This window comes from Felis catus, chromosome A3, assembly GCF_018350175.1.
Source record: "Felis catus isolate Fca126 chromosome A3, F.catus_Fca126_mat1.0, whole genome shotgun sequence".
Lineage (NCBI taxonomy): Eukaryota > Metazoa > Chordata > Mammalia > Carnivora > Felidae > Felis > Felis catus.
Window position 1 is genome coordinate 58936859 of NC_058370.1, and position 27625 is coordinate 58964483.

The 27625-nt window shown below is 43.1% G+C and overlaps 1 protein-coding gene across 8 annotated transcripts in view; it reads left to right on the top strand.

The window, feature by feature from the left end:
- Positions 1-27625, top strand: part of TBC1D8 (TBC1 domain family member 8) — a 112428-nt gene that overhangs the window by 13612 nt on the left and 71191 nt on the right. For 3 of the 8 annotated variants that reach the window (XM_045054060.1, XM_023251572.2, XM_023251573.2), the window contains exon 2: positions 27231-27386. The exons of 1 other annotated variant lie outside the window; for it this stretch is intronic. In XM_045054060.1, coding sequence (XP_044909995.1) covers positions 27231-27386 — 156 coding nt within the window. Of the gene's footprint in view, positions 1-24416; positions 24457-27230; positions 27387-27625 lie in introns of those variants that run through there. 4 more of the 8 variants (XM_023251574.2, XM_023251575.2, XM_045054057.1 and 1 more) reach the window with 3 other exon arrangements.

The window sequence follows — 27625 nt, forward strand, 5'->3', positions numbered from 1 at the left end:
TGTGTGCATGGGAGGGAGGGTTGGGGGGGAGAGAGTAAAGCAGGGAGAGGGAGGGAAGGAGAATCTCAGAGAGAGAGAATTGAATGGCAGATTTACTCACACCAAAAGAGATCATAATTGCAGAAGCTTTGAGAACACATGCTCTAATATGCTATAGTTATAATATTGCTGTATACATTTCTGAAAAGTTTTATTTAGAATCAGAATTGTATAAATTGGATGATTTTCCCATCACAGCTTCAGAGAGGTACATTTTAAGTACAGAGCAAATGATTAAAATTGTGTGTACAATCTGTAAATTTGAATACATATTTCAGATGTTAGCATGTTTTTATTACAAACTGAAAATAGGGGTGCTTGGGTTCAGTTGGTTAAGCGTGGACTCTTGATTTCCACTCAGGTCACAATCTCACGGTTTGTGGATTTGAGCCCTGCATTGGGCTCTCTGCTGACAGTGCAGAGCCTGCTTGGAATTCTCTCTGCCCCTCCGCTGCTCGTGCTCAATCTCTCCCTCTCTCCCTCTCACAAGAAAGAAAGAAAAGAAAGAAAGAGAATAACTTGATCAAAACTGTCAAAAACAAAAAAAGGGGGATGGGGACCTTTGTCTTCATCAGTTGTAAAGACAAGGAAAGGCTGAGGATTAAAGGCAACTAGAGACATGACTAAATGCAATGCCCAACCCTAGAATGGGTCCTGAACTGGAAGGAGAAACATGCTGCAAAGGGCGTCCCTTGTTGGGTCAGTGACCAAACTGGAATACCAGTGGTAGATAAAAGTACCATGTGTGTTACATTTAGTGAGGTTGATAACAATGCTATTGTTGTGTAAGAAAATACCCCTATCCATGGAAATAGGTCTCCTTTTGAAATGATTCAGAAAAAAAAAATGTGTGTATGTAATTACGTCCTATCACATCATATCAAGAGAAAAAGAGCAGATAATACAGCAAATGAGGTATGCTGTTAACAGTAGGCAAATCTGACTCTTGGCAAAAGGTATATGACTGTTCTTTGTCCCATTTTAATTCCTGAAGCTTTTCTTTAAACTTGAAGTTATTTCCAAATAAAAAGATAAATAAAAAAAGATAATTTTAAGTGTGAACCCGGAAGCACTTGTCCATTTCGATAGAGGTATTTTTAGCCTGTAATAAGAAAATATAAGATACACCTGTAATTTAACAACAAAAAACCCATTAGGAAATTTCTGCAGGAAAAATAACTTTATTGTGAGTCTGAACTAAGCACCTTCTGCTTTTGTCATGGAAACAACCATTTTGGTAACATGCTTTCTAGAGTTGAGGTTTCTTGGGGGTCCCAGTTACTATGTGCAGCAGGGTGGGTGGCATATATAGATATTCCCCACCTGCCCCAAACTGTAAATGACTATGACATAAGACTTTTTAATATCATGTGTATATGTTACAGTGTTAGGTTAGGCCTTAGTTGTGGCCAATAAATAGCTGAATTTTAAAAGAATAAAAATCATGGAAAAGATATTCATTCAGTAGGTACTTACTGTGTGCCTAGCTCTTCTCCAGGCAGTGAACAAAACAAAGTCCTGCCCTCAGGGAACTTACTCTACTATAATTAATCTAGAGTGATTTTATTCTTGTAATTGCTAACTCTGGTAATTAACCTAGGACTGGAATTCTCACTGTGTGCCACAAATCCCCTTAACTATGTTAACCTCATCTTAAACTTCCTTCATTAAAACATTTTGTGGTTTTTTTTGCCGCCACACTATAAGAGGTTGGCTTTTGTTGTCCTTGCTTTTAAAAACTGAAATATTTAGTCAAATAAGTTAGGCCTTTGAGCCCTATCTTTTAGGTTCTTGCCAGCCTTAGGGATATTATCTCTTGAAGTCTTTCTGACCCCTCGTCCTCATCAGAGACAGAGGCTCGTGGAATACCTGTAAGCACAGCTTGGCTCTGGGCCCGTCTGTGCTCTGCTTTGGCCCTGGGTTATGGACACCCTCCAAGGGCTCATCCCTCCTGTGCTCTGGAAGTGTTGGCACAGTGGGCTCCTGAGGCATTTCCCAGCACCCCTGCTCCCTTTCCCTTTTGTAGAAGCACTCTGCAGCCTTCTGTAGGTTACCGAAATAAGGTGGACTCCTTTTCCTATTTAAAAGTAGCCTCAGCAGCTGTGGGTTCGAGTCTCCCAGGCATGAGGTTAACCTCCATGCCACTGGGAGGGACTCTTAGTTGTTAGGCCTCTGGGGGTCACAGCAGGGTGACTGATGGGGCTCAGATTTTGGAGACCACCAGCCATATTCCTTTGTGTACAGATGAGGAGCCTGCCTGATCTGAGGCAGCGATGCTCTTGCTCTGTTTTCACTTGACTGCGCTTAGCCCTTTCCAGAAAGGTGAAGGGACTGCTGAGACAGGAGTCCCCATGCCTGCATCCTCCAGACCTGCTCCTTCTCATCTTGCGCTGGGCTGGCATCTGTTGAGACCCTGTTATATTTTGTTTATTAAAATGGCTTAGGTAACAAAGTGTTTAAAAATTGTAGTGAAATATACAGAACAGAAAACTTACCATTTTAACCATTTTTAAGTGTACAGTTCACTGGTATGTACATTCACATTGTCATGTAGCCATCACCACATCCATCTCCAGAACTTTTTCATCTTCCCAAACTGAAACTCTGTGCCCATTAAGCGTGACCTCCCCATTCCTCCCTCCCTGCAATTCCTGGCAACCCGCATTCTACTTTCTATACTAGGAGTTTGACTACCCTCATGTAAGTGGTTTCATACAGTATTTGTCTTTGTGTCTGGCTTATTTCACTTAACATAATGTTCTCAGGGTTCATCCATGTTGTAGCTTGTATCAGAATTTTCTTCTTTTTTAAGGCCAAGATTCCATTGCATGGATATATCACATTTTGCTTGATCAGTCATCTATTGATACACATGGAATTGCTTCTACCTTTTGGCTATTGTGCATAATGCAGCTATGAATGTAGATGTGCAAATATCTATTCGAGTCTCTGATTTCTGTTCTTTTGGATATATTCTCAGAAGTGAGATAGTGGGATCACACAGTAATTCTGTATTTAACTGTTAAGGAAACTCTTGATTTTTACATGTGGTTCTCAGTTTCTTCTGGCTTCTGTAGACTTGAATGAATGGCTAGGACTGTACTTGGTTTGCTGGGACTGTAGCCCCTGGTCCTGAGTTCCCAGCTTCCCAAGTACCCTCAGTCTATCTCTTAAAACCCTTGTTTCTCTTCCCATTAGGGCTGAGTGGAGAATTGAAGGGAAGAACTGAAGCTTGTTTAGAGGTGCATTGCAATTCATTAAAAACAAACAAACAAATCAGAATTTGAATTTGAGTTAGGCATTTTCAAGTTTATAATTAAATTGTTTGTTTTGGATTTCATATGTATTTGTTTTTCAAAGCTAAGATACGGAGTAGAATGCTTAAGGTGAATTTGGTTTCGGTGGATTTTTCTACCATGATCTCAATCATATCCATATCTAATTTCTTTAAGCATTGTTGGGGCAAAGGATAGGACTATTAGGAGTTAGAAAAGGAGAGAAATCTTGTTCTTCCTACTTGTATGACCTTTGGCCTTAGTTTCCTCTTCTGTAAAATGGAGCTAATACTACTAATATAAATTGTTGTAATTATGATAGTAAATGGCAAAAAAAACCCACAAAAAACGGATCTGAAGTACTAGGACAGTGCTTGACAGCTGCAGTGCTTAGTTAATGTTAGTCACCTTCCCCCCATTATCCTGGAATAATTTAAGTTGTAGGTGAGGGCGTGAGGCGGTCCTAACTTCTGAAGGGTGAACACCAAGCAGTAGGGAGAGCTGGGGCAGGACTCAGTCTCACAGGTGTAGTTAATTCCCAGTGCTGTGTGACCCCTGAGACATCTACCCAACCTCCTGGAGGCTCAGATTGCTAACCTGTCAAATGAGGAGGCTGGTCCCTGTCACCTCTGTATTTCCTTGTAGCTCTAAAAGTTCAGCGATTTCAAAGAATAGTGTGTGTCTAGTCTTTTTTTTTTAATTGAGATGGAATTGTTGTATAACATGATCTTAGTTTCAGTTATATAGCATAATGGCTTGATGTAGGTGTATGTTATGAAATGATCACCACAATAAGTCTAGTTAACATTGATCACTGTACATAGTTACAAGTTTATTTTTCTTGTGATGAGAACTTTTAAGAGTTACTCTTTGCAACTTTCAAATATACAATACAGTATTATAAACTATAGGCACTATGCTGTACATCACATCCTTAGGACTTATTTATTTTATAACTGGAAGTTTGTACCTTTCGACCCCCTTCATCCATTTGCCACTCCCCACTCTCCACCTCCTCCCTGCCTAGTCTTCTTCTGACTGCAGAGTTGATTCTTTTCTACATAGGCAAGCCTACTCTTCATAGGTGGTGGACATATCCCCTCCATGGTATGTGAAGTGAACTGAGATTTTCTGGCATTTGAAGATCTGCTTCTTTAGGGCCAGGTTAAGTCCAAGATTTATTTTACTGTTACCAGCTTGGGTGCTAAGTTTGTGGCTCTTGCCCCCAGTTCCAAATACCGGTGTCTCTGGGGCTAGGCACATACAGCAAGTGAATAGGGAGAGTCCTTCTAATCTGAGAGAGGAAAAGAAGTAAAGGGGAGGAGGAGGAAGTAGAAGGGGCTGTGGATATAATTTTGACTTGCTCAGAAATAGAGTAAAGCTGTCTTCAAAGAATTAGACAGGAAAGCTCTCTGACTCTGCCCACCTCAAGACTTGACCAATGTCTACAATTGACCTTGTCTGTCGTTATTATTGACAGTTTTCTGTCTTCATTTTCTCCAGGAAAGAACAGCCAACTTAAAATGCCTTTTTCTTCCAAACTTCCTATTTTTTATAAATATTATTGCTTATTACTCTGCAATAATAATACAGCATTTTTGCATATTGTATTGTACTTTTCATAGTGTTTTCATCTACTTTACCTCATTTAACCTACATATGAAGATTTGTCTAGGCCACTGGGTATCTTCATTTGGCAAGATGAGGTTGGTATGGCCATCTGATTTGTCAAGCTATTGGTAGCAGAATCCTGGCACTTTGTCTTTCTCTAAAGCTGATCAGCCAGGAACATCAACAAGTATTTATGGAAAGTCCATATGTGCACAGCAGAGATGCTTGTGATAGAGAATTGTTATTCTTAAGACATTATAACCTAATAGGGTCTTAAGGGGAGGAGGATGGAGTTCAAGTTTTTTTTACCTGTAATTAATTATTATAATTAATTAATGCCAGGAATTAAAATGTCTGGATGAAGGAAGAGCTGTAAACACAAATGAGGTTTGGGGCTGTCTCTGAATTTAATGTGTGCATATTGGTTACTCTGCCTGATTCTAGTGTTAGGGAAAGGTGACAGTTTTTATTTTAATAAAAGAAAAGTTTTTTTAGGTGATAGTTTTTAAACAATGCGTTTATATATCTCTAAGCCTCTGGGCTCTATATCATAGTGCTACAATGTAAAACTGCTATACCTCATATCTGCAAACTAGTTCACACTATTATTAGGTGTAAAAAGACAGGAAACAGTGCCTAACATAATTTATTTCTGATATTGAGGGCTTGTGGTTTTGGTTGCTTTTTTTCAGAGGATTACTGGAAGTAAATGCAAATAAATATTTGCATTTGAATACAAATAAAGATTTTGAAAACAAAGATTTTTTAAAATAAATGAAATTTGAATAGATTAGAATCTGCCTCGCTTTGTGGAAATAAAACTTCTGCAAGGAAGCTTTTTTTTTTTTTTAATCTCTATATGTCTATTTTCTCAGGTTTCTGACTTTGCAGGAGCTTCATAAATCTGTAAAAATGCTGGTATTCAGGTCTGGATATATAAGACATGGAAATGGGCTATTTTCTACAATTTTTTTTAAACAGTTCATTTTGTCTACTCTTGGGAGGGAGTGGCTGTGAATAGCAGGTTCAGGAATGTGGGATTCTGTTTTCAGAATCTGAACCCTGGCCCCGGGCACCCCGTGGGCTCCAGAGGTGCTGGGTTGACCAATGTACTTGTTGGCTGTTGGACAAAGGACTGGCCGGAAGACCACTTGATTATTTGGATGATGAATGCATCTGTCATGGGAGACCACTTGTTTTTTAAGCAGGCATAAAAATACTTGCTCAAAGGAAATTAATCTGCACACAAATGTCATGAATGTATAGCTTGATGATCTGTATTGTTCATTTGTGAGATAGTTTGCATATTGAAGAGCTTAGTTCTAAGGCACTTGACAAGGTGAGGGCTCTGAGTCTCTGCTCACAAGCCCATTTAGGGGAGTACGGGTCCTGTTCTGTTGTGGGGAAGTCCTACAGTGTCTCTAAATGCTTTAATTTTGCCCAGTTGGCTTTTTGTGACTCTGTTGGATTTTTTTTTTTTTTTTTTTTTTTTTCCCCACAGCTTCCTAAGTAATGATCTGCAAGTACTATTGGCAGCTGGTAGACCTGGGCTGTGTACCAAAAAAGACCACATCCTCAGGAAGATTGGAAGAAAAGGTTATATTGGGTCTGGTCCTCAAATTCAGTCTTGCTTTCAGTGAATTTCTTGGGGAATAACCCTTGCTCACCTTCTGTCAGCTGAGAGTTTTCTTAAAACCCTTGCCAAATCTGTTCACTCCCTTTCAGCCAACTGAATATATATCAAATTAACGTGAAGTTTTCCCTTAAATTTGTTTTTTTACTGTCAGTCTTTTGGATTGGGGGAATAGAAATATGGTAGGGTTTTTTTCTGTTTTGCTTTTTGTTTTTAATCTTGGTTAGCCTGCAAACAACCCTCTTAGGACTCTGTAGCAATTATTTTTAGGAAATTTGAAAGCATTTCTCATAGAACCTTGGAATATCAAATGAACTTTTCTTAGACACACAGTACTTCTATGCTACATTTACATAATGATGAAAATACTTTGTTAAATGTATGTAAAGAAAGGAAAAAGGTTTGGGGCACCTGGTGGCTCAGTCAGCTAAGTGTCTGACTCTTAATTTTAGCTCAGGTCATAATCTCACTGTTTGAGTTTGAACCCTGACGGTGCGGAGCCTGCTTGGGATTCTCTCCCTCTCCGCCCCAACCCCACACCTCAAAATAAATAAACTTAAAAAAAAAGAGGAAAAAGGTTTGAGTTATCCCGTTGTTGGAGATTACAGTGAATCCTCTACCTCCTTCCTCCTGCTGTTTCTGGCAGCATCTGGCCATATATTTGTAAGGTGCTAGGTGGAGATGTGGCCAGTAGCCGTGGGAGAAATGTGTTCTCTGGCTTGCGGAGAACTCTGTGAGCACCTTGCTGAATCTAAACAGCTAGCTCTCTATTATGGTAATGAATCTTCCTCTCTTTGGTAACATAGACCTGCAGCAGTTGACCATGAAACACCACACAGGAAGAGTAAAATGGTCTGTCTTAGGAGTAGTGGTTAGAATCACAGAATGAAAAAAGGCTCAAAAACACAAAGCTTTCACAGATTGTGAAGGCACAAGTTGAGAATGAGGTGTGTACCTTACCCAGCGTTGTGCTCTATTTTGGGAGCATGCTTGAGATGCTTACTACATCTAAGGCAGTGGATCCCAACGTGGTTGGCGATCACATGTACTTTGGATACTGCTGGAATGTAGCTCAGCACCTTAGTAACAGTTATAGCCAGTTAGTGCTGTGGGGTTACACCATCTCTTGGCTCTCATGCCTTTTGCTGGTTTGTGCTTTGTGTCTCTGTCCATCGCTGGGTCTCCTGTGCCGTCTTAGGTGTTCGCGAGACGTTGACCTTGTGTGTTCTGGTGAACATAGGTGCTGCCTTGACATTCTCCTGTGCCTCTCACCTTTCATTTGCTGCAGTTTATACACTCATGTTATGTGGCTGCTGGGCCTGATATTTTGTTCAACAGACACCACAGTGCAAGTCTATATTCCTGGCTGTGGCAAAACACATTTGACACTTCGACCAACATTTGGCCCCACTGCAAAGGCTTGCAGCGTGCTGATGTGAGCTGTGCACTGGTGAGAACACAGGTGGACCAGTCTTCCAAATTTGGGAGCACTGTTTTGTTTTAAAAAGTTATTTTAAAAACCAGCTGGGATCTTGACTGGTCTGGAAGTACATCTTGGTTCCATGTACAATTTTATGTAATATGCAGCCACAAGAGCTGGCTATCCTTGGCACGTAGACTTAATAAGCAGTCAACATAGTATAAAAAAGATAACTTCTGGTCATAATTTCATTCTTTAAATTAGAGAACAGAACATTAAAAACATCTTGTAGATTTTGTAGTGGAGCACCGGGGTGGCTCAGTCTGTTGAGTGTTCAACTCTTGGTTTTGGTTCAGGTCATGATCCCACCGTTTGTGGGTTTGAACCCTGGTCAGGCTACATGCTGGCAGCTCAGAGAATCCCACTTGGGATTCTCCCTTTCCTTCTCTCTCTGTCCCTCCCCCACTTGCATGTGCACGCTCCTGCTCAAAATAAATAAACTTAAAAAAAAAAAACAGAACATTTTGTAGTGATGCTTTCTCCCATGATCTTGTAAATAAATGCTGCTTGTAAAAAATTGGAAAAAATATAGGAAAAAAAACCCCCCAAATCCCAGTTAACTTTTTTGAGTTGATTTTCCAGCTTTATCCATTGTCTATATAATCAAGCTCATATATATATGCACATACACCTTGTTCTTCACCTACCAGAATAATAGCACTGGAAAATGTGTCACAGCATATTTTGTGTGTTTGTGTGATTTATGCTCCTCCCAGCAGAGTTGTGCATCGACACCTGCTTCCTGTGCATGCCCCAGACCTGCCATTCCACCCCAGCTGCCTGGGATATGGACACAGTGGGCTCCCAGCAGCCTCATCGTTTTGAAGCATGTGCTCATTCTTCGTTCTCAGTTCAGGCCTGTCTGTGAATGGGACCCTCGTGTTTTGGAGGAGGAACTTGAGACTGGAGGGGTGACCTGTATCACTCCTGGTATCTCAACCTCACTTGACACTAGGTACTAGACTGTGCCAAGCTGTTAAAACAATGACTTACTCACGGTCTCATAGTTAGTGAATAAATAACACTCCATTCTTCCATATCACGGCACTCTAACAGGATGTTGTTAAGAAGCTTGTGTAGAGTCCTCTTCCCAAGAGTCAGTGCTAAAAAAATATGGATGTATTGATGAATTGGGCCCCTTTGTAGTTGGCTGGCCCTCTGCACACATACTACTGTCTTCCAGGATTGTTTTCTTCATCTTTTAGGATGTCAGTGATGAAGTTTGTAGCTTTTTTTTTTTTTTTTTTAACTTTTGTGAATGTTTGTTTATTTTTGAGAGACAGAGCGCGAGTGGTGGAGGGGCAGAGAGAGGAGACACAGGATCTGAAGCTGGCTCCAGGCTCTGAGCTGTCAGTACAGAACCCGACTCAGGGCTTGAATTCACAAACCGTGAGATCATGCCTGAGCTGAAACTGACTGAGCCACCCAGGCACCCCTGTCGTTTGTAGCTTTTAATCATTCCCTTTAATCATCCCCTTGATAGTGACAGTCCTGAGTGGTCTTGAGAGCTCACCTTGCTACCAGTGACTGGATTTCATGTGTAGTCCTGCAAGAAGTATTATGCCTTACTAGGACAGAATTCATACTTACCCCATATTTTCTCTCTATCTCTTGTTGTGAGATATGGAATTCACTCCTGAATAGACAACCCACATTTTGCTTAGTTGAATGAGAGTCAAGTAATTGCAGAATATTCAACCTGGTTCCTCCTGGCCCAGGAGCGTAGGGGACACATTGGTGGTAGGTGCCAGGAATGGACTTCTGTCAGACCCTTTTCTCCCTAGGGACCTGGAGTGTAGGCGAAGGTTGCCCAGGGACTGTCCCTGGGTTCAGGGATCTCTGTGATGGCATGGAGTATGTGTATGGGTGTTTCCCTCAGGTTTCAGGGATCTCTGTGATGGCATGGAGTATGTGTATGGGTGTTTCCTGAGGGAACCTTCTTCCCCCTTGGGTGAAGTGACTGCCCCATGGCTGTGCCTGCCCAGCTTCCAAGGATTCCTCATTTAGTGAGTAGCCTGCTGGTGCCAGGGGCCCATGTTGCCGCTCTGTTGTCCCTGCTCAGAATACAAGTTAGTTTGCTTAGAATCACAGGCTGCCAGTCTAAGCATGGGAGGTAACAGAGCCTAGTTTGGGGACGTCTTCCCTGGATGTGAGTCCTGGCTCCTCCCCCACTCATTTGCTTTGTGACCTTGTACCAGCAACATAATCTCTCTGAGCCTCAGGAGTGAAACCATTTAGCATTGGGAGTCTTAAACCGAGGTAATGAGTGGCCAGAGCTTGTTGTTGTCCCTGGTACATGCTATGTGTGTGATAATGTGTTAGCTGATGACAGTAGTAACGATGTCCACAACGTGGGGATGGGGGTGGGGGGACTGAAATGGCTTGTGTTCAGATAAGCTCAGCTGGTAACAGTGTTATAAAAGATAGAATACTGTATTGCTTTGTATTTTTTCAGTAAAGCTCTTTGGAATTGTTTTTCTCTGACTTTATTTTTCTTTCCTCTCAAAAGAGCCCCTTGGTGATTTGAGATGAATTCCGTCAGGAGTGAGGGAGATTTGCTCTGTCATAGACTCCATTAGGTGAGGCTGGTCAATGTTGTCATGTGACTTGTAAGTTCAATATTTCTGGTCTGCTAAATTTCATAAGGGCTAAGAAGTTAAAGAAATAAAATACACCCTTCAAGGGATTGCTGGCGTTTCACTATAATCATAGGGGCCAGCTTCTGAGTTTTAAGCATAACTGACCCTACTCAGAAGTTCTTCCAGGTGTATAAGTAGTATGTGCTCATGCCTTCTGAATGCCTTCTTTCCAAGACCATATGCCCTTAGCCCAGTATTAGGGTCATACATGAATCAGCTGCTCGGTTTGTCCCTGTGTCTGTCCAGAGCTTTCCTGGGATTATGTTTCTTATCCAGTTTCTGCTGCCAGATTGAACCTGAAATTGGCATTTCTTGCCTGGGCCTTCTTGTGCTTACTTAGTTTTTTGTTTGTGTGTTTATTTATTGTACTTAGAGTGTGAGTGGGGTAGGGGCAGAAAGTGGCAGAGTGCAATTCCCAAGCAGGCTTCTGGATGTCAGCACAGAGCCCAGCGTGGATCCCAGGAACCGTGAGATCATGATTTGAGCTGAAATCAAGAGTCAGATGCTCAACTGACTCAGCCACCCAGGCATTCCCCCTTCTTGTACTTTTGCATTTAGTTATTTTACTATGGAGACTGAGAGGTGGTTTTCTCCTAAATGTGGGTTGATTTTTTCTTTTTTTTAATTGAGATATAATTGACATATAACATTGTATAAGATGTATAAAGTGTTGATTTAATACATTTATAAATTACAGTATGATTACCACTGTGGTGTTAGCTAACACCTCTATCCTGTCACATAATTATTGTTTCTTTTTTGTGGTAGGAACTATTAAGATCTAGTCTCTTAGCAACTTTGAAGTTTATAATAGAGTATCGTTGACTATAATCACTACGCTGTGCATTAGCTCTCCAGAAATTATTTATTAGTTGCACGTGTGTACCCTAAAACATCTCCACAGTTTCACCCCCCCCCCCCCCCGCCAGCCCCTGGTAACCACCATTTTACTGTTTTTAGGAGCTTAGCGCTTTTAGCTTCCATATGTAAGTGATATCATACAGTTTTGTCTTTGTCTTGTTTCTGTTAGCATAATGCCCTCAAGGTCAATCCATACAGCAAATGGTAGGATTTCCTTCTTTCTCCTGGCTGAATAATATTCTAGTGTGTGTGTGTGTGTGTGTGTGTGTGTGTGTGTGTGTGTGTGTGATACCATGTCTTTCATCCATTCATCTGTTGATGGACACTTAGGTTGTTCCCGTGTCTTGGCTATCATGGATTGGTTTATTCTTACCTGTACTTTTTGTTCTCTTTAGCAGCTGTATCAGATAATGAAGGCCCCTGCTTACTGTGCAAATAATAGGCCAGAACCCGTGATTCAGGTTCCTGGAGAGCTTTCAGCAGCCCCCATCCCAGGCCATACCACACATCTCTGGATTTGGATTTGAAATCTCTCCAGGAAGTTCCAGGGCTCAAGCAGGATTCAGAACCTGTGGAGTGACCCATGGCTAATCTTGAGATGTGCGTGATGGGTGGACAGATGCAGATCAGAGCCCAGGAAGGGCATGTGAGAGATGGTTTGCATTAAGAGCAGTGGCTGAGAAGGGTCAGGATGGTCCTCAGCATGTGTAGGTTTTCATGTCAGCCGTATCTGGTCTGAGGAGCTGGCTTTCAGATGATAGAGCATCACTGATGTTGGCCCCCTGCCCCTCCAATGGCAGGAGTCAGGGGCCCTTCCTGAACAGTGGGCACAAGCCCCCGGACAAAGATCAGGAGCAGCCAGGAGTATAGAGACCAGGATTCTACACCAATCCTTTTACTCACTTGGCTTATTTTGCCTGTTTTGTGGAGAGAGAAATCTTAGTATATGTCACCTTGTTTCATCTAGTCCTTACCATGACAAGTCAGGGTAGTTATCATCCTCATTTTACAGATAAGAAGACTAAGGCTTGAATGAGCCATGTGTCAAAGACACGGTTGTTGTCCTTGCAGGGACTCCTACAGAAGGATGGTCTGGATGGAGGCCAGATGGAATGGATGAAGAAGAAAGGGGGTGGCAAGTGTGTCCTACTTTTCTGCAACTTTGAAGGTGAAAGTAGTGAAACAAGAGCAGCTCAAGGACAAAGTAGCAGGATGCAGAGCCTTAGGGATTCAGGAGAAAGAGATGCTGAGATGGCAGTTTTCTCAGTCTTGCTGCACAGCAAAGTCACAGAGTAACCTGTAAGAGTGCTGGTGCCCAGGCAGCATGCCAGACCAGCTACACCAGACTCTGGGCCAGGGCCCAGGCATCAGTATTTTGGAAGCTCCCCAGGCTACTCTGCGTTGAAGCCAAAGATTGGAGGGAACACCTGTTTTAGAGATTTAAAGGAGTCATTAATGCAACCAGGCCCAGAGGGAAGGTGTCAGGAACATGGATGGACAGGCTTGTGTCTCTTCTGAGGCTGGCTGGAAAGGAGCAACATGGCAGGTGGAGACAGGACATATTAGGGTGTAGAGGACATGTGGGCTCCTCAGTCAGCAGGGAGGTAGGGACCAGGTGACTGGTGTGAAGGAATCTGTGAGTAGAGTGGTTTGTATCCAATCTTCCTTGCTCCCCTGTCCCTTTGGGCCTGCCGGCTAGAGGGGCCTTCATGTGAGGGGGCCCCCAGGTTTGTGTGGAGTGGAAAGGATTTGGACCAGCTGCTGGTCTTCACCCCTCTGCACGGCAGACCCCCTGAGGGCACTTAGGAATGCCAAGTCCAGGCCCGGAGGCCCATAGGACTTGAGTCTCTGGGCAGAGCCTGGGGGCTTGGCCATGTATGTACCAGGAGCAGTGAGAGCCCCCTGCCCCCCACCTTGAAGTGGGCCTGGTCCTCACCTGAACATGATTCTGTGACTGATGGGAACTATGATAACTGTAACTTTGGCTATTTCAGGAAAAAAAAATTTTTTTAATTAATTTTGAGAGAGAGAGCATGAGGGAGCGGGAGAGAGAAGGAGACAGAGAATCCCAAGGCTTCTCACTGTCAGTGCAGAGCCCAACTTAGGGATGGAACTCACAAACTGCAAGATCATGACCTGAGCCAAAACCAAGAGTCGGACCCTCAAGTGACTGAGCCACCCAGGCGCCCATATTTCAGGAACTTCTGCGAATAAGCTTTGTGTTCGTGTTGATCATGAGGAAGTTATCAAGAGCAGACTCTCCAACTTCCTTGCAGGGGGCTATCCCCACCCCCAACCCCCTTATAGGGAAATTGTAAGGCATTCACTCTTCTAAGGGCTTAAAAAATGTTTTCCCCTGTAAGCAACTGACAATGACTTTGAATGAATGCGTGCCTCTTCCCTGAATTTGTCTTTTTCTGTACTTAGATTATTGGCAAGCCAGGGCAGTAAGTAAAATTAATAATATAAACAATTAGTAAATAGAGCTTGGTTATGAAATCCACTTTGGGTACAGGAAGATGGTTGTACATTGCATGTTGGAAGCTCTCCCACTCTCCGTGTGCATGTACACGGACCAGTAGGAAGTCTTCCTGAGTTGGGCAATGCATTCATTTCCTAAGGCTGTTGTAACAAAGAACCACAAACTGGGTTGCTTAAAACAACAGAACAATAGTTCTGGGGCCCAGAAGTCCCAAATCAAGAAGTTCATGGGCCATGCTCCCCGACACCTGTAGGGGAATCCTTTCTTGCCTCTTCCTTGCTTCTCATGATGGCTGGAAATCTTTGGGATTCCCTGCAGCTGTGCAACTCCAATCTGTGGCTTCAGTATCACATGGCGTTCTCCCTGTGTGTCTGTCTTCTCATGTGGACACCAGTCATATTAGATTACCCCAGTATGACCTTATTTCAACTAATGACATCTACAGAGACTCTATTTCTAAGTCATGAGGAGCTGGAGGTTAGGATTTCAGCATCTTTTTTTGGGAAGATACAACTCAGTCTGTAACAGCTGTCTGGTCCAGGTACTCTGCACATGTTTCAAGATCCATGTGGACCTCACTGGACAGATGAGGGAGCAGAGACTGAGGGAGGTGAGGACGCTTATCTAAGCCACACGACTAATAAGGGACAGAGTCAGGATTTGAACCCAGGTCTTTGGCACTCCTGAATATATGACTTCCCTAGTTTAGACCAACTGAAGGGTGAGTACTGGGCTACTACTTTGCCACTCTTTTCACCTTTCTGCATGAAATCAATATCATCCTTTTGTTAGAAGGAAGCACAGAAATATGAAGTTAGTTTGATTTGTTGATCCGGTGGGATTCAGTGGGGATTTTTCATATATTTATTTTTATTTCCATTCTTACTGCTCTAACAACTTAAAATCCTCCTAAATGGTATAAAGAGAAGACTTTTAGATCTTGGCTACCCAACAGCCTGCTGAAAGTTGCTTGTCTCTTGGGATCTTCTTATGTCCTCAGCCTTATGTGATAAGGACTTAACCCAGTTTCTACTGGTGGCCAGGTTCTCGGGCACAAAAGTGCTCTGAATGGAAGAGCCAGGTCATGAGATGTCCTGGTTCCATCATTACTACGGGGTGTATGTCCGCAGAATAAATGTCAGAGTGTTTTGCCAACAACTGCTGGCTTGTTGCAAGGATCCAGGGTCTTGAAGGCTGCTGCAGCTTTTCCTAAGTGAGGAAGGCTTTGAACAGTCAGATTTCAAGATCAGAATTCCCAGTAGAAAACTCCTGTAATAAAACGTTGCCCATGAGTCTGAGAGAGTAAATTGCAGCTGCTAAGGCTTCTCTATTCCATCTTATTAAAATTTAATTTTATTTGATTTTTTCCCTAATTACTGGCTCCAACTTTGCTTTTCCCCACAGGTTCTCCGCCCATGGACATTGGTAGATGTGCGTCTTGGGTTCAGAAAGAAACGTTTTTTAAAAGGGTTAGGTGACCACTGTTACTATGTTGTGTGATGGCTGTAGAGACAGGGGCAAGCTGTCATTTTATTCGCTGTCCTTTTCTTCCCTGATTCTTCCTTGGACACTATCTTGACCCGCACTATGGCTAAGCCCTGGTCCAAAGCTTTCTTAGGACCTGAAGATGGCAACAGGTTCTGTGAGATGTGCTAACTGGCAGCTTGTTACAGACTGGGTCTATAGTAGTGTCACCTGATGGGGAAGGCAGGCCATGGGTCATAGGAGTAAATTCACTTCCTTATTTCCATGGGATGGAACACCTGTTCTTGGGGAGATAGGCTATTCTCCTTACTCTCTAGCTTGCCCTGTTGTCCTGTTTTTTTTTTTTTTTTCCAGCCTTTCCTGAATTAATGGTTAAATTCCCATCTGTTTGACCCTATAGAAGGGAGGGCTAAGCAGGGTACATATTTAGTACAGGCTGGGACTTCTGTGCTGTGTGCTTTCTTCTAACAACAAAACACAACACAAAAATAAGAAAATCTACTTAATCCCTGAGATAAATTTAGTTACTGAAACACTTACCTCCTGCCTAGTCTGAGACAAGATTAGTGGAGTTCTGTAACAGAACCATGCAATTGTTGATATGTTGCAAGTCTCTGAAAGAGAATGACAGATGGCAGACTGAGTAATCGGATTTCAAGATCAGAATCCACAGGGAGCAAAACTCCAGCTACTTGTAGCTTATGGAAAACTAATTTCTTTCAAGTGAACTTAAAGAACTGTGTTCTTTGGTTTTATTTTATTCAGAGGATTTGTTAAGCAAATATTTATTAAAGGCATACCAGGAGCCAGGTACACCAGGTGTTGGGAACGGATAAAGGATCCCTGCCTTTCCTCTTGTAACCCTTTATACGTGCATTTAACCCTTGCATGTATTTAACCCTTATACATGCATTTAAAGTAAGAAACTTCTGGAGTGCCTGGGTGGCTCAATCAAGTGTCTGGCTCAGGTCTTGATTTCAGGGTCACGAATTCAAGCCCCGCGTCGGGCTCTGCAGTTGGGCTCCATGTTGGACTCTGTGCTGATTGTGAAGCCTACTTAAAAATGTGTGTGTGTTTGTTTATTTCTAAAGTGAGAAACTTCTGTAGGTGGTAAACATCTAACATTTAATTATAGCAAATTAGTTGTAATTTGATGCCTAAAAAGACTCTTTTGTTATCAAGGACAGAAATGTTGAAACCAAAGTGAGAAATATGGGCTTTATTGCAAAGGTAGTAAAGAGTATTGTAAACAATTGTGCCAAACACTGGCGTGCCAAGCTTGACCTCTTTTGGTATACCTGCACACTGTCAAGATGAATGGAACCCACTGTGGCTTCATTGGCTGCACTTTAGAAATGATGGCATTACCTCTGGGGAAGGATTAACCAAGCTAAAGTGTGTCGCACACATAGTAGGTGTTCACTAAAAGTGTCTCAACAATTGCACGTGAGTTGCTGTATTGAAATACATGTAGCTTGGTAAGCTTGATGAAACAGGCAGACTCATCCCTTTTAAGACTGGTTTGCAGTTTTACAGGCTCCCAGGGGGCTCTTTCCATGTGAGGAGCTGGAATCCAGTGAAGTACTGTCTTTCATTTTGAACTTGAGTCTGTGGAAATGTCTTGCTTCACTGACCCTTTTGACTCTCACATTGATTTCCATTTTGCAAAGGAGGTACTATTGCCTTACCTTATTTATTTATTTTTCTGTGATCCTTGAATGCCTCTAAGCTCCATTTCCTGCCTTTAATTATGTACAGGGCCATTAAACAAAAGTGTGGTTGGCAAGGTGGTTGTGACTGTAACAGTATAAGGTGCTATCAGGCAGCAGGCTGCACTTAATGAAATTTGGCTGGTAAACTGGTTTGTGCACCACACATGAGTCTTGTTGAACAAGTTTAACAGCCTTTCTGCAACTGCCTCTGAGCAGGAAAGGACAATTCTTTGAACTTCATGCTCAGCCTTGTTTTTTACTTCCTTTCTTCAAAATCTTCAATGTGGGAATGGAATAGTCTTTATCTGTGACTAGTTAGAAAAAAGGCCTTAGGGACATGTACCAAGAGTTATTGTGAAGGGGCAAGATGTGAGGTAAATGTTCTTTGTGGTTTTATATATTTCCCAAAATGTCTTACAATAAGAATGTATTTATTTTGTAATCAAGAAAAAAAAACACCAAACTGCTTTAGAAGGGCAAATTGAGACCAAACTTCATTATTTTAGGAAAGATTTTGGGAAAAGATATTCTTCATAATTGGTTCCCTTAATGTGATTTTGGGAGTACAGGCAATACCCATTGGGCTTGTTAAACACGGGATGTCAAAAGTGATAAATTAATAAGTCCCAAACAGGAAGTCTGCTGTTAAAGTCTGCAGGTACCCGAGTGCTCTAGGCTGTTTAAGGACTTTGGCCCAAGCAGATAGTTTCTCAACAAAATTGAGAGTTCAGAGATGTTTTGTCAAAGGATTTTGGTTCTTTTGAGGAAGGTGAAATAGGCAAGGGGATATAGTTTGCTTCTGTTAGATTTGAATACACCAGGGTCAGTATAACATAATTTTGTGACTTTTTTCTTTTTTTTTTTAAGTTTGTTTGTTTGTTTGTTTGTTTGTTTATTTATTTATTTATTTATCAATGCAGGGAGCAGAGAGAGAGGAAGAGAATCTCAAGCAGGCTGCACACTGTCAGTGCAAAGCCTGACTCGGGGCTCGATCTCATGAACTGTGAGATCATGACCTGAGCGAAAATCAAGTCGGATGCCCAACTGACTGAGCCACCCGGGCGCTCCTGTGACTTGTTTTTCTAGGCTTTCTGGGTTAGGGGATAGTTCTAGTCTTTATTGGTTAGGGGTTCCTGGAATCTAAGGGAGGAAGTTTCAGGATTAAAGTGAGTACCTTGAAAGAGAAGGGAATCCTGCCATTTCAACAGTGTGGGTGACTTGAGGACATTTTGCGGAGTGAAATAAGCCAGTCACAGAAGGACAAATTCTACATAATACCGCTTCTGTGATGAGTCTAAAATAGTGAAACGTATGAAAGCAGAGAATGGAATGGTGGTGCTAGGGGCTAGAGGGAGGAGAGAATGGGGAGGAACTAGTCAAACGGTACAGAGTTTCAGTTACACAAGATGAACATGTCCTAGAGGTCCAGTATATAGCATAATGCCTGTACTTAACAATATTTATACTTAAATATTTGCTAAAAGGGTAGATCTTATGCTAAATGTTCTTATCACAATGTTATATAGTAATAATTATAAGAGAGTGGGAGGAAGCTTTTGGAGGCGATGGATATGTTTATGGCATAGATTATGGTGATGGTTTCATGGGTGCATACTTCAAACTCATACATTAATTATGTATACCTTTTTGTAGGTAAAAAAAAAAAAGGATGACAAGTATCTGGAAAGAGCTGAACAGAATGGGAAGGACAGGTTAGCACGGGGCTAGAACCATCAGGATGGTGAGCAGGTGGTCCTAGAGTACTTGGGTCCCATTTCATAGCCATTGGGAGTGGCCAAAAGTGACATATTAGTGTCCAGGGAAGAGCTATGGGCAATCCTGGATTGTGCTGGGCTTGGCAGTAGAGGTGGAACAGGTACCCATCCCCATCCATTCTGGATGCCCCTAGCAGCTGGCGTTTCATTTAGAGATGGTATCAGGCCTTCAGGTCAACTTCTTTGTTACTGTACCCCTTACCTCTTAGTTTATAGCCTTGGATCATCCCTGTACTATAAGGACTTAATCCTAATTGCTTTACGTAATCATCATGCCAGAAGACCAGATAAATGGATGGTCGAGTGGATGGAAATGATGGAGAATTTTCAAGACAGTGTTCATTATATCCACGGCAACATGTGTCTGTTAAGGCAGGGAAGTCACTGTGTTTGGAACTGGCTGTCATGATGGTGTTTTGTGTAGGATTCTTGTTGTCAGGCACTTCGAGCATTACGTCACCCTGTTTGGAGGTTCACTATGACAGGATCCTTATGTTCGGTCTGAGCCAAAGCAGGCAGCTTGGTTCCCATCCAGGGATTATTTATGGAGCCACTAGAAGAACGTGTCAGAGTTCAGCAGTGTGGACCCGGAGTGCATTTATGTTCACATGCATTTATGATTTATCACTTGGGGAATGGAGTTAGGAAAATTGTTTTTATATTTACTTTAGGAGCCCCACTGTGGACATTTCTGATCATTAGAATTGTCGTGCTTTTTCTTTAAATTGTGGTAAAATACACGTAACATAAAATTGACCATCTGGACCATTTTTAAGCGTACAGCTCAGTGGTATTAATTGTACAGTTCACATTGTTATGCAACCATCACCACTGTCCATCCCCAGAACTCTCTTCATCTTGGAAAACAAACTCTGTTCCCACTGAAGAATTTTCACAGCTTTGGAGTGAAGGCAAAAAGGATTCTTTAAGAGTCCCTTAATTCCAGTGAGAACAGGACCGAATGGTCTGCACTTGTAACTCCTCTTGGCTGATCAGAGCTACCCACTGTACCCACCATCCTCTCTTGGTTTCCTGGGAAAGCCTAGGTTCGTTGTGTGGCTGTCCTTGTCCCCATGGGACTGGAATGCAGCGTGCAGGTGAGGGCATGGTGGCTGCCTGTCCTGTTCTCGAGAACTGGGACCAGAATCCCTCCCTTGTGGTGCCCTTGAAGCTCTCCTCCGGACCTGTACTTGCTCCGACTTGTGTTGTGGATTTGGCAGGCTCATCCTGTCACCACGATAGGCACGTGGCTGCTGTGTTAGGCACTTCGTTAAAAAGATGAGCTCATCAGGTGGCCGGCTCCCGAGCTTCCCGCGTGATTCAGTTACCCTGTGGCTTTGCCCACCAATTGACTGCACTCTGAAAATTGTACCATCATCTCTCGGTTTCGCGGAGATTTGTGGGAATCATAAGGGACTCACACTGAGAGGTATATTGAATTATATAAAATGCTTTGTAGAAAAAAGTCAGAGTCTGGTAATTTGGATTATGAATTTTACTTTGAATAGGTAGAGCTTTCTCACTGGGAATGCAAATATCCCCAACATTTATCTTCTTTTCAAGCCTAGTAGAAAGGACTTCACGTGATCTTTTACGTTATTTATTACTTTTCACAAATAAAAGTTTTTTTTTCCTTTATTCTGGCTCTTTATTTGCCTTTTCCTCTAAGTCTCCAAAACAGCAATACCAGCCAAACCAAACAGCCCTAACGTGAAGACAGACCTTGAGACCAAATTAGTTTCCCAACTGTGGATTATGGTGTTGAGATGTGGTGCACTGTGGGTGTGCCATCACATCGATGGCTTGGGTATAATGATGAGAAGCTTTTTACTGGAGTGAAAGAATTTTTTTTTTTTTTTTTGTCATGGGGCTGCTGAGGTCTATTCTAAGCCCAAAGCCATTAGGGAGACCTGCTTTCTTCAGTGCAGGGGGTAAAAAATAGACTGTTTTCTGTTTTTTTGCTTTCCTTAAAATGCTTTCTGTGGGGGTTGGGTGTTGCTGTGTTTTAAATGGGTTTTACCATGCGAGGGTGTTGTTACTGGTGAGAGCAGAGCAGTTTGTCACTGCTGCCTGTGGTTAAGTCCCAGGCCCGACACAGAGGTTGTTATATAAACCAAGAGGCAGTGGGAAGGCTTCTCCAAGTGTCCTTGTTTGTTCCATGTCAGTAGCTGCCATTTCGTCTTAAACTCGGTACCACCCATGTGCATGAAATCCAGCCAGAATGAAAGATTTGCAGCATTATCACTTAGAAGCAAATTATTCATAGGCCCCTTTTGGACCCTAATTATAAAACTTGTCACTTGACATCTATCTCCGCCAGAGTTGTTATTCTAATAGCCTAAAAATAGGAGTGTTGCACTCACTGTGCCGCCAGGAGGGTTTTCCTGTAGAGCCAGACAAGCCATATGGAGCTGCCACAGAAGGCAGACCAGAATGCTCCATGCGAGCTGCCCTGCATTTGGGGGGATTTGTTCCTGGAGACAGAGCCAAGACTCAGCCAGTCGGGGCTTGGGAGAGCAAAGTCAGTCTGAATGTAGTTAGAAGTGTAGGTTTGTGGATGGCGGAGCATTTCTGAAAATAATTGTTACCCTGTCTTTCAATTTTTTTTAATGTTTATTTTTGAGAGAGAGAGAGAGAGAGAGAGCATGAGTGGGAGAGGGGCAGAGAAAGATGGGGACAAGAGGATCCCAAGCAGGCTCTGCGCTGACAGCAGAGAGCCAGATGTGGGGCTCAAACTCAGGAACCGCGAGATCATGACCTGAGCTGAAGTCTGACACTTAACCACTGAGCCACCCAGGCACCCCTGTCTTTAAACAGCCCTAGAGCAGGGGAAGAGGCCTGTTTTGGAGCTGGAGCTGGGGAGGGCCCAGTCCTTAGTGCTCAGAGCTTTAGCCACTTCATCCCTCCCTCCAAAGGTGGCCATGAGGACTAATGAGAAAACAGACTTGAGTATTTTTTCTTTTTAATGAGCCTGAGTCTGCCAAATAAATACTGCCTCAGAGCCATCCATGTGAGTTGTCGTCAGCTTCCTTATAAAAAGATAAGTAGGGCTGCATACCCTGTTAGGAGCTATGCGTAAACATTTTGCCATCTATTTACCTTATTGATATGTATGTGTGTATATATTTTTGTCTTTGACCCATTTGAAATTTGTGGACATCATACCCTATTTTCTAATGACTTTGAACGATTTCTTTGCCACGCTAACCATTTTCCTTCACCATTTAGCAGAGATTTAAGGATGCTTTTTTCTTCCAGATGTTTCGTTTCTCCTTTTGGTTTTCCTACTGAGGACTCTCACTGATCTGTCTCCCACTTGTGCGTCTTCTCTGCCATATTGGACCCTGGTCTGCTGCTTTTGCGTTCATGCTTTGGTTGGTTCCACCCTGAGTGCTCTGGTTTACCCCAGATTCAGAGCCCCTGCCCGCTCCTGGGGATCCTGCAGGGGCAGTCTGAATTTGCACAGATGTGGAGTGGAGGGCCCTTGTCTGCAGGTGGACACTGACTCACTCCCCTTGTCACTTTTTAAAAAAAACTAAACTTTATTTTTTAGAACAGTTTTAGATTTACAGAAACACTGTGAAGGTAGTATAGGGAGTTCTCATATACCCCACACCCAGTTTCTCCTATTGACATATTAGCATGGTGTATTTGTTACAACGAATGAACTGGTACTGATGGATTATGGTGGTAGGCAGAATAATGCTGCAAGCCTGCGAATGTGTGAGGTTCCATGGCAAAGGGGAATTAAAGGATGTAGATAGAATTAATTGGGTTGCTAATCAGTGGACCTGAATATAGGGAGATGAGCTTGGATTATCTAGGGGGGCCCAATGTGATCACAAGGGTTTTTAAAACTGGAAGAGGAACTCATCCTGGTGTTGCTGGCTTTGAAGATGGAGGAGGGGACCGAGAACTAAGTGAGGGAGCTGCGGCCACTCAGAGCTGGAAAAGGCAAGGAAAAGGGTTCTCACCTTGAGGCTCCAGAAAGGAGGCTGTTGACACTTTGACTTTAGCTCAGTGAGATCTGTATCAAACTTCTGACCTACAGAACTATAAGGTAATAAATTTGCTTCTTTTAAGCTATTGTGTTTGTACTAACTTATCACAGCAGTGGTAGAACATAAAGACAGTGATTGTTAACTAAAGTCGGTGTTTTTAAAAAAAATTTTTTTTAATGTTTATTTTTGAGACAGAGAGAGATGGAGCCTGAGTGGGGGAGGGGCAGAGAGAGAGGGACACAGAATCTGAAACAGACTCCAAGGTCAGAGCTGTCAGCACAGAGTCCGACGCGGGGCTCAAACTCACAGACCGTGAGATCATAACCTGAGCCGAACTCGGACGCTTAACTGACTCGGCCACCCAGGCACCCCCTAAAGTCTGTGTTTTATTCAGATTTTGCTGGCCTTTTAATTACCCAGGATCCCTCTCAGGATACACCTCACATTTAGTTGTCATCTTGGCTGTGACCGTTTCTCAGACCTCCCTGGTTTTTAGTGACTTTGATAGTTCTGATAGTACTGGTCAGGTATGTTTTCTGAGTCAGGCATGAGGCTCATTCTGATGTTTGCTTTGTCTCTTCAGACTGTGTTTTCTTGCCTTTCAGCATTCTTTGTCATTGTTTTTGAAAGCCAGGCATAATGTAAGGAGAAACAAGAACTGAAGAAATAGTTCTTTAGTGTGAGTTTTATGTTATTTTGTCTAGGACTTGGGCTGTTGGTTTGCTGTAGCCACAGATGCCCAAGGTTTTCAGATTCCTCAGGTGTCCTTGCCTTGGTCTCTCTCTCTGTCTTTGGGCTTCTTTTAAGAATGAGCTCCAGGGCGCTTGGCTGGCTCAGTTGGTAGAGCATGCGACTCTTGATCTCAGAGTCGTGAGTTCAAGGTGCACATTGGCCTTAGAGCTTGCTTAAAGACATTAAAAAAAATACAGAAACTTGAGCTCCTCACATGGAGTCTGAGAGTCTTCCAGTCCTTCCCAGTGTCATTATGCCAGAACCTGTTGATGTGGTGGTAAAGTATGGGGAGAAGAAGCACCCTGTAAGTCTTATCAAAGAATCTTGGTCTTTCAGTGGGTCTGTGTCCCTGGGATGTGCTCTGGACAGTGTTTCTTGGACGCCTCCCTTACCCTGACCCCTCCCCCTTCACCAGGTGAGACCAGAAGGCTGAAGGGGGCTGGATTCCCAGAAACGCCCCTCCCCCAGCTGGGATAAGGTTCTGGAGAGTCTCCATCCCTGCCGGAGAGCAGGCTCCTGTTGTGGAGAATGTTCTGGGAGATCAGGAGAGGTTTTTCCTCGCTCTTCATAGCGAGAACCTGGTAGTAAAACCTGTACAGGTAAAACCTAAAACTGTGGCCATCAGGAGTCTCCTACTCTCCTGCTAGTCCACACACTCAGCCTCCCAGCAATTTGTCAAAACCTTATTGAAGTGTTCTATCAGTTGATGGCCCCAGCGGCTTCTGCTTCAGGTGAGTGATCTGGGCTGTGACTTTGGATTGTCCCCTCTCTCCAGATTTCTGGGTTATGATTTTGACCTGTGCCCTTAGGTCTCTGATGGGTCCCAGAAAAGCCGCGGATATTCAATTTGCTCAGCTTCTTATCATTGGGATGGGAGTGAGGACTTCAAATTCTTTGCGTGGGGGAGCTGAAACTAGAAGTCCCCTCTTTCCTTCCTTGTTGTCCTCCCCACCTTCCTACCAGGTTGGTTGTGTTGGTATAAAACATCCTGACCTTTGCAAAAGCTCCTGAGTCTTGAAGAGAAAAAAAAAATCACGGTTTCCGATCAGAGAGACTGCTTCTGAGTTATGGTGACACCAAGCCATTGCCCACCCTTCTTACTTCCTCCTTTTGTTGCTCAGTTTTTACTTATTAGCAAACTAGATAGGGGTTCTACAACAGATCTCTTAAATTGGGAAGTACTGGGTCTGCATGTGGGATGGGTCGGTTTTTTTTTTTTTTAGCACCTTTCTACTTTCCTTCCACCTGCTTCCCTATCACTAACCCCCTCCAAGCTTTGACAGGCAAAAATGTTTTATCAATCTTACACAAATACGGCTTAATCTTTACCCTGTCCTGCCTTCCTGCCCGTGGTTTTTTTTAAGTTTCATTTTTTAATTTGCATGTGAGAGAGAGTACAAGTGGGGAAGGGGCAGAGAGAGGGAGATCCAGAATCCCAAGCAGACTCATGCCCCCAGTGCAGAGCCCAATGTGGGGCTCGAATTTACAAGCCATGAGATCATGACCTGAGCTGAGATCAAGAGTTGCTTAAGTGACTGCCACGCAGGTGCCCCCCACCTGTGCTTTTGATCACACAGCTCCCCTAAGCAGCTGTGCAAGTTCTGTGTTAAAGTAGCAGCCCCTTTATTTAGCTGACAGCTTTCAGGCCCTCTCAATTACATGTAAGTCAAGAGGAAACCAGTGAGGGGCGCCTGGGTGGCTCAGTCCATTAGAGCAGCCGACTCTTAATTTCAGCTCAGGTCATGATACCAGGGTCACGGGATCAAGCCCCACTCCGCACTGAGTGTGGAGGCTGCTTAAGATTCTCTCTTTCCTTCCGTCCCTCTCCCTGGCTCACGCACATGTGTGCTCTCTCTCTGCAAACAAACCAGTAAGACAAAAATTCTGAGCAGCCTAAGGAATAATTGCTATAAAAACTTAGGCACCCTTCTTTCCCTAAAGCTGTTAATGGGGACAGATCAAGGTAATTGTATGGGTGGGGTGGATGGTCAGTTGGAGCCTAGATAAGGTAAAGAGGGCATCTGTCAGAAAGGGGATAGAATTGATCAGATAAGTAAATATATTAAGAATAATGGAAGCCAGGTTCCTCATGTTGGAGAAGAGAGTTGCAAATATGGAAAGAAACTGGAATGACCCTGGTATTTGATCGCAGTGCTGGTATTGGATCATAATTGGAAGTTTTTATGTATAAAATCAGTATAAAAATGAAAATGTCAATGAGTATATGTGTGTATACATACATAAACATGTACCCATACATATGTACATATATGTACAGTCCAAGCTCTGTCCACTGAAAGGTTCTGGGAGCAAGCACCCCCACAGCAGTAAGTGTACTTGGCTCCCAGACCTTGGCTTTTAAATACCATTCTTCACTAAAGGAACCAGGCTTCTTGGAGAAATGGCTGATGCCAGGGCTAGAGCAGGAAGAATAAAGGGTGAACTTGGATTATTTGCCAGAAAGTAGAATAATGGGGACACATCCAAAGGACACAGAAGCCAGCTTGAAGGGGTACTACTGGCCAAGTCAGAGACAACGTGAACATCAAAATAATCGTAATACTAGATTGGATAAGGTAGGGAAACATGAAACCATACTGCTAGAAATAAATAAGTTAAATTTAAGGAGGAATGCAGTTTCAAAGAACTTCACAGAATACTTGTTAATTACAAAGGGAAAAAAGGAGTAACTCTACAGTGCAGAACCCTGGCAAACGAGTAATGGGACAATACGAAATCGTCTGCCACCTGGTGTGTGGGTGTGTGTGTGTGTTGCTGTTGATTCATGATGATATTCATTACAACAGAGTGATAGTCCTTTACTTTGTGTGCTTTATGGTCTGTGAAGGACTTCAGTATTTTATTTGCTTCTCACAGTCCCCTTCTGGAGTGGGCAGGGATTATTTTTCTACCTTTGAGGATATGATATAATAACTGTAGTTTTTACAGCCAGGCAATAGTCTAAGAACTTTGAATGTTGCATACATTAATTCTCACAATTACCCTATAAGGTAGATATACTGTGATAATTCCCTTTTACAAATGAGACCAAGGCACAGAGAGGTTAAGTAACTTGCCCAGTGTCACACAGCTTAAAAGTTGGGAAGCTGAGACTTGAGTCAGACATTCTGACTCCATATTTCCAGCTCTTATTTATAGAGTTGTGTTGCCTCTGTAATTGAGATGCTGAGGAAAGGAAACACTTAGCTAGGTTAGGTGACTTGTTCAGGGCCCCTTGTTCCTGTGGTTGTTGGATTCTGCAAATCTGTACTGAGTGGCTGTTAATGTCAGGCCCTATTCCAGATGCTGGGTGAGTGGTACTAGGCAGCCAGAGCCCTGGGCCTCCTGGAGCTCAGGCTCTTGTGAGGTGAGTTGAAGAACTGGACGTGAGCCTGCTGCCTTCTGGTGTCAAGTCTAGACACAAAGCGAACTGCCTTGTTTTGCAGGGAGTGGGCAGCTGGTCAGTCTCTGTGCTCAGTGGTGCACTTTCTTTTTTCTTTTGAAGGTCGCCTGGTAGGTGCTCTGGATGCAGTGCTGGATTCCAATGCACGGGTCGCTCCATTTCGAATTCTGCTTCAAGTGCCTGGGTCCCAGGTTTATTCTCCCATAGCATGTGGTGAGTTACTGAGTGGATCAGACGTTTACTGGGCCATAGCCACTGGTGAGTTTTGTTCCAGTTGGAACATTCCAAACCTTAAGGTCTAAGCATGCTGAGTATCTGCATGTTGGTGAAGCTTGAAGGTAACTCCTTTTAGAAACTCATCTGCTTTTATGAGTTCTTTTTTTTTTTTCTTTTCTTTTCTTTGTTTTCACCCATCAAAAGCACATAAAGGCTACAAGCTTGGGCACCTTAGCTTGGGCATGCCAGGCTTTTGCGTGGTGTGCTGTTCCAGGGTGCTG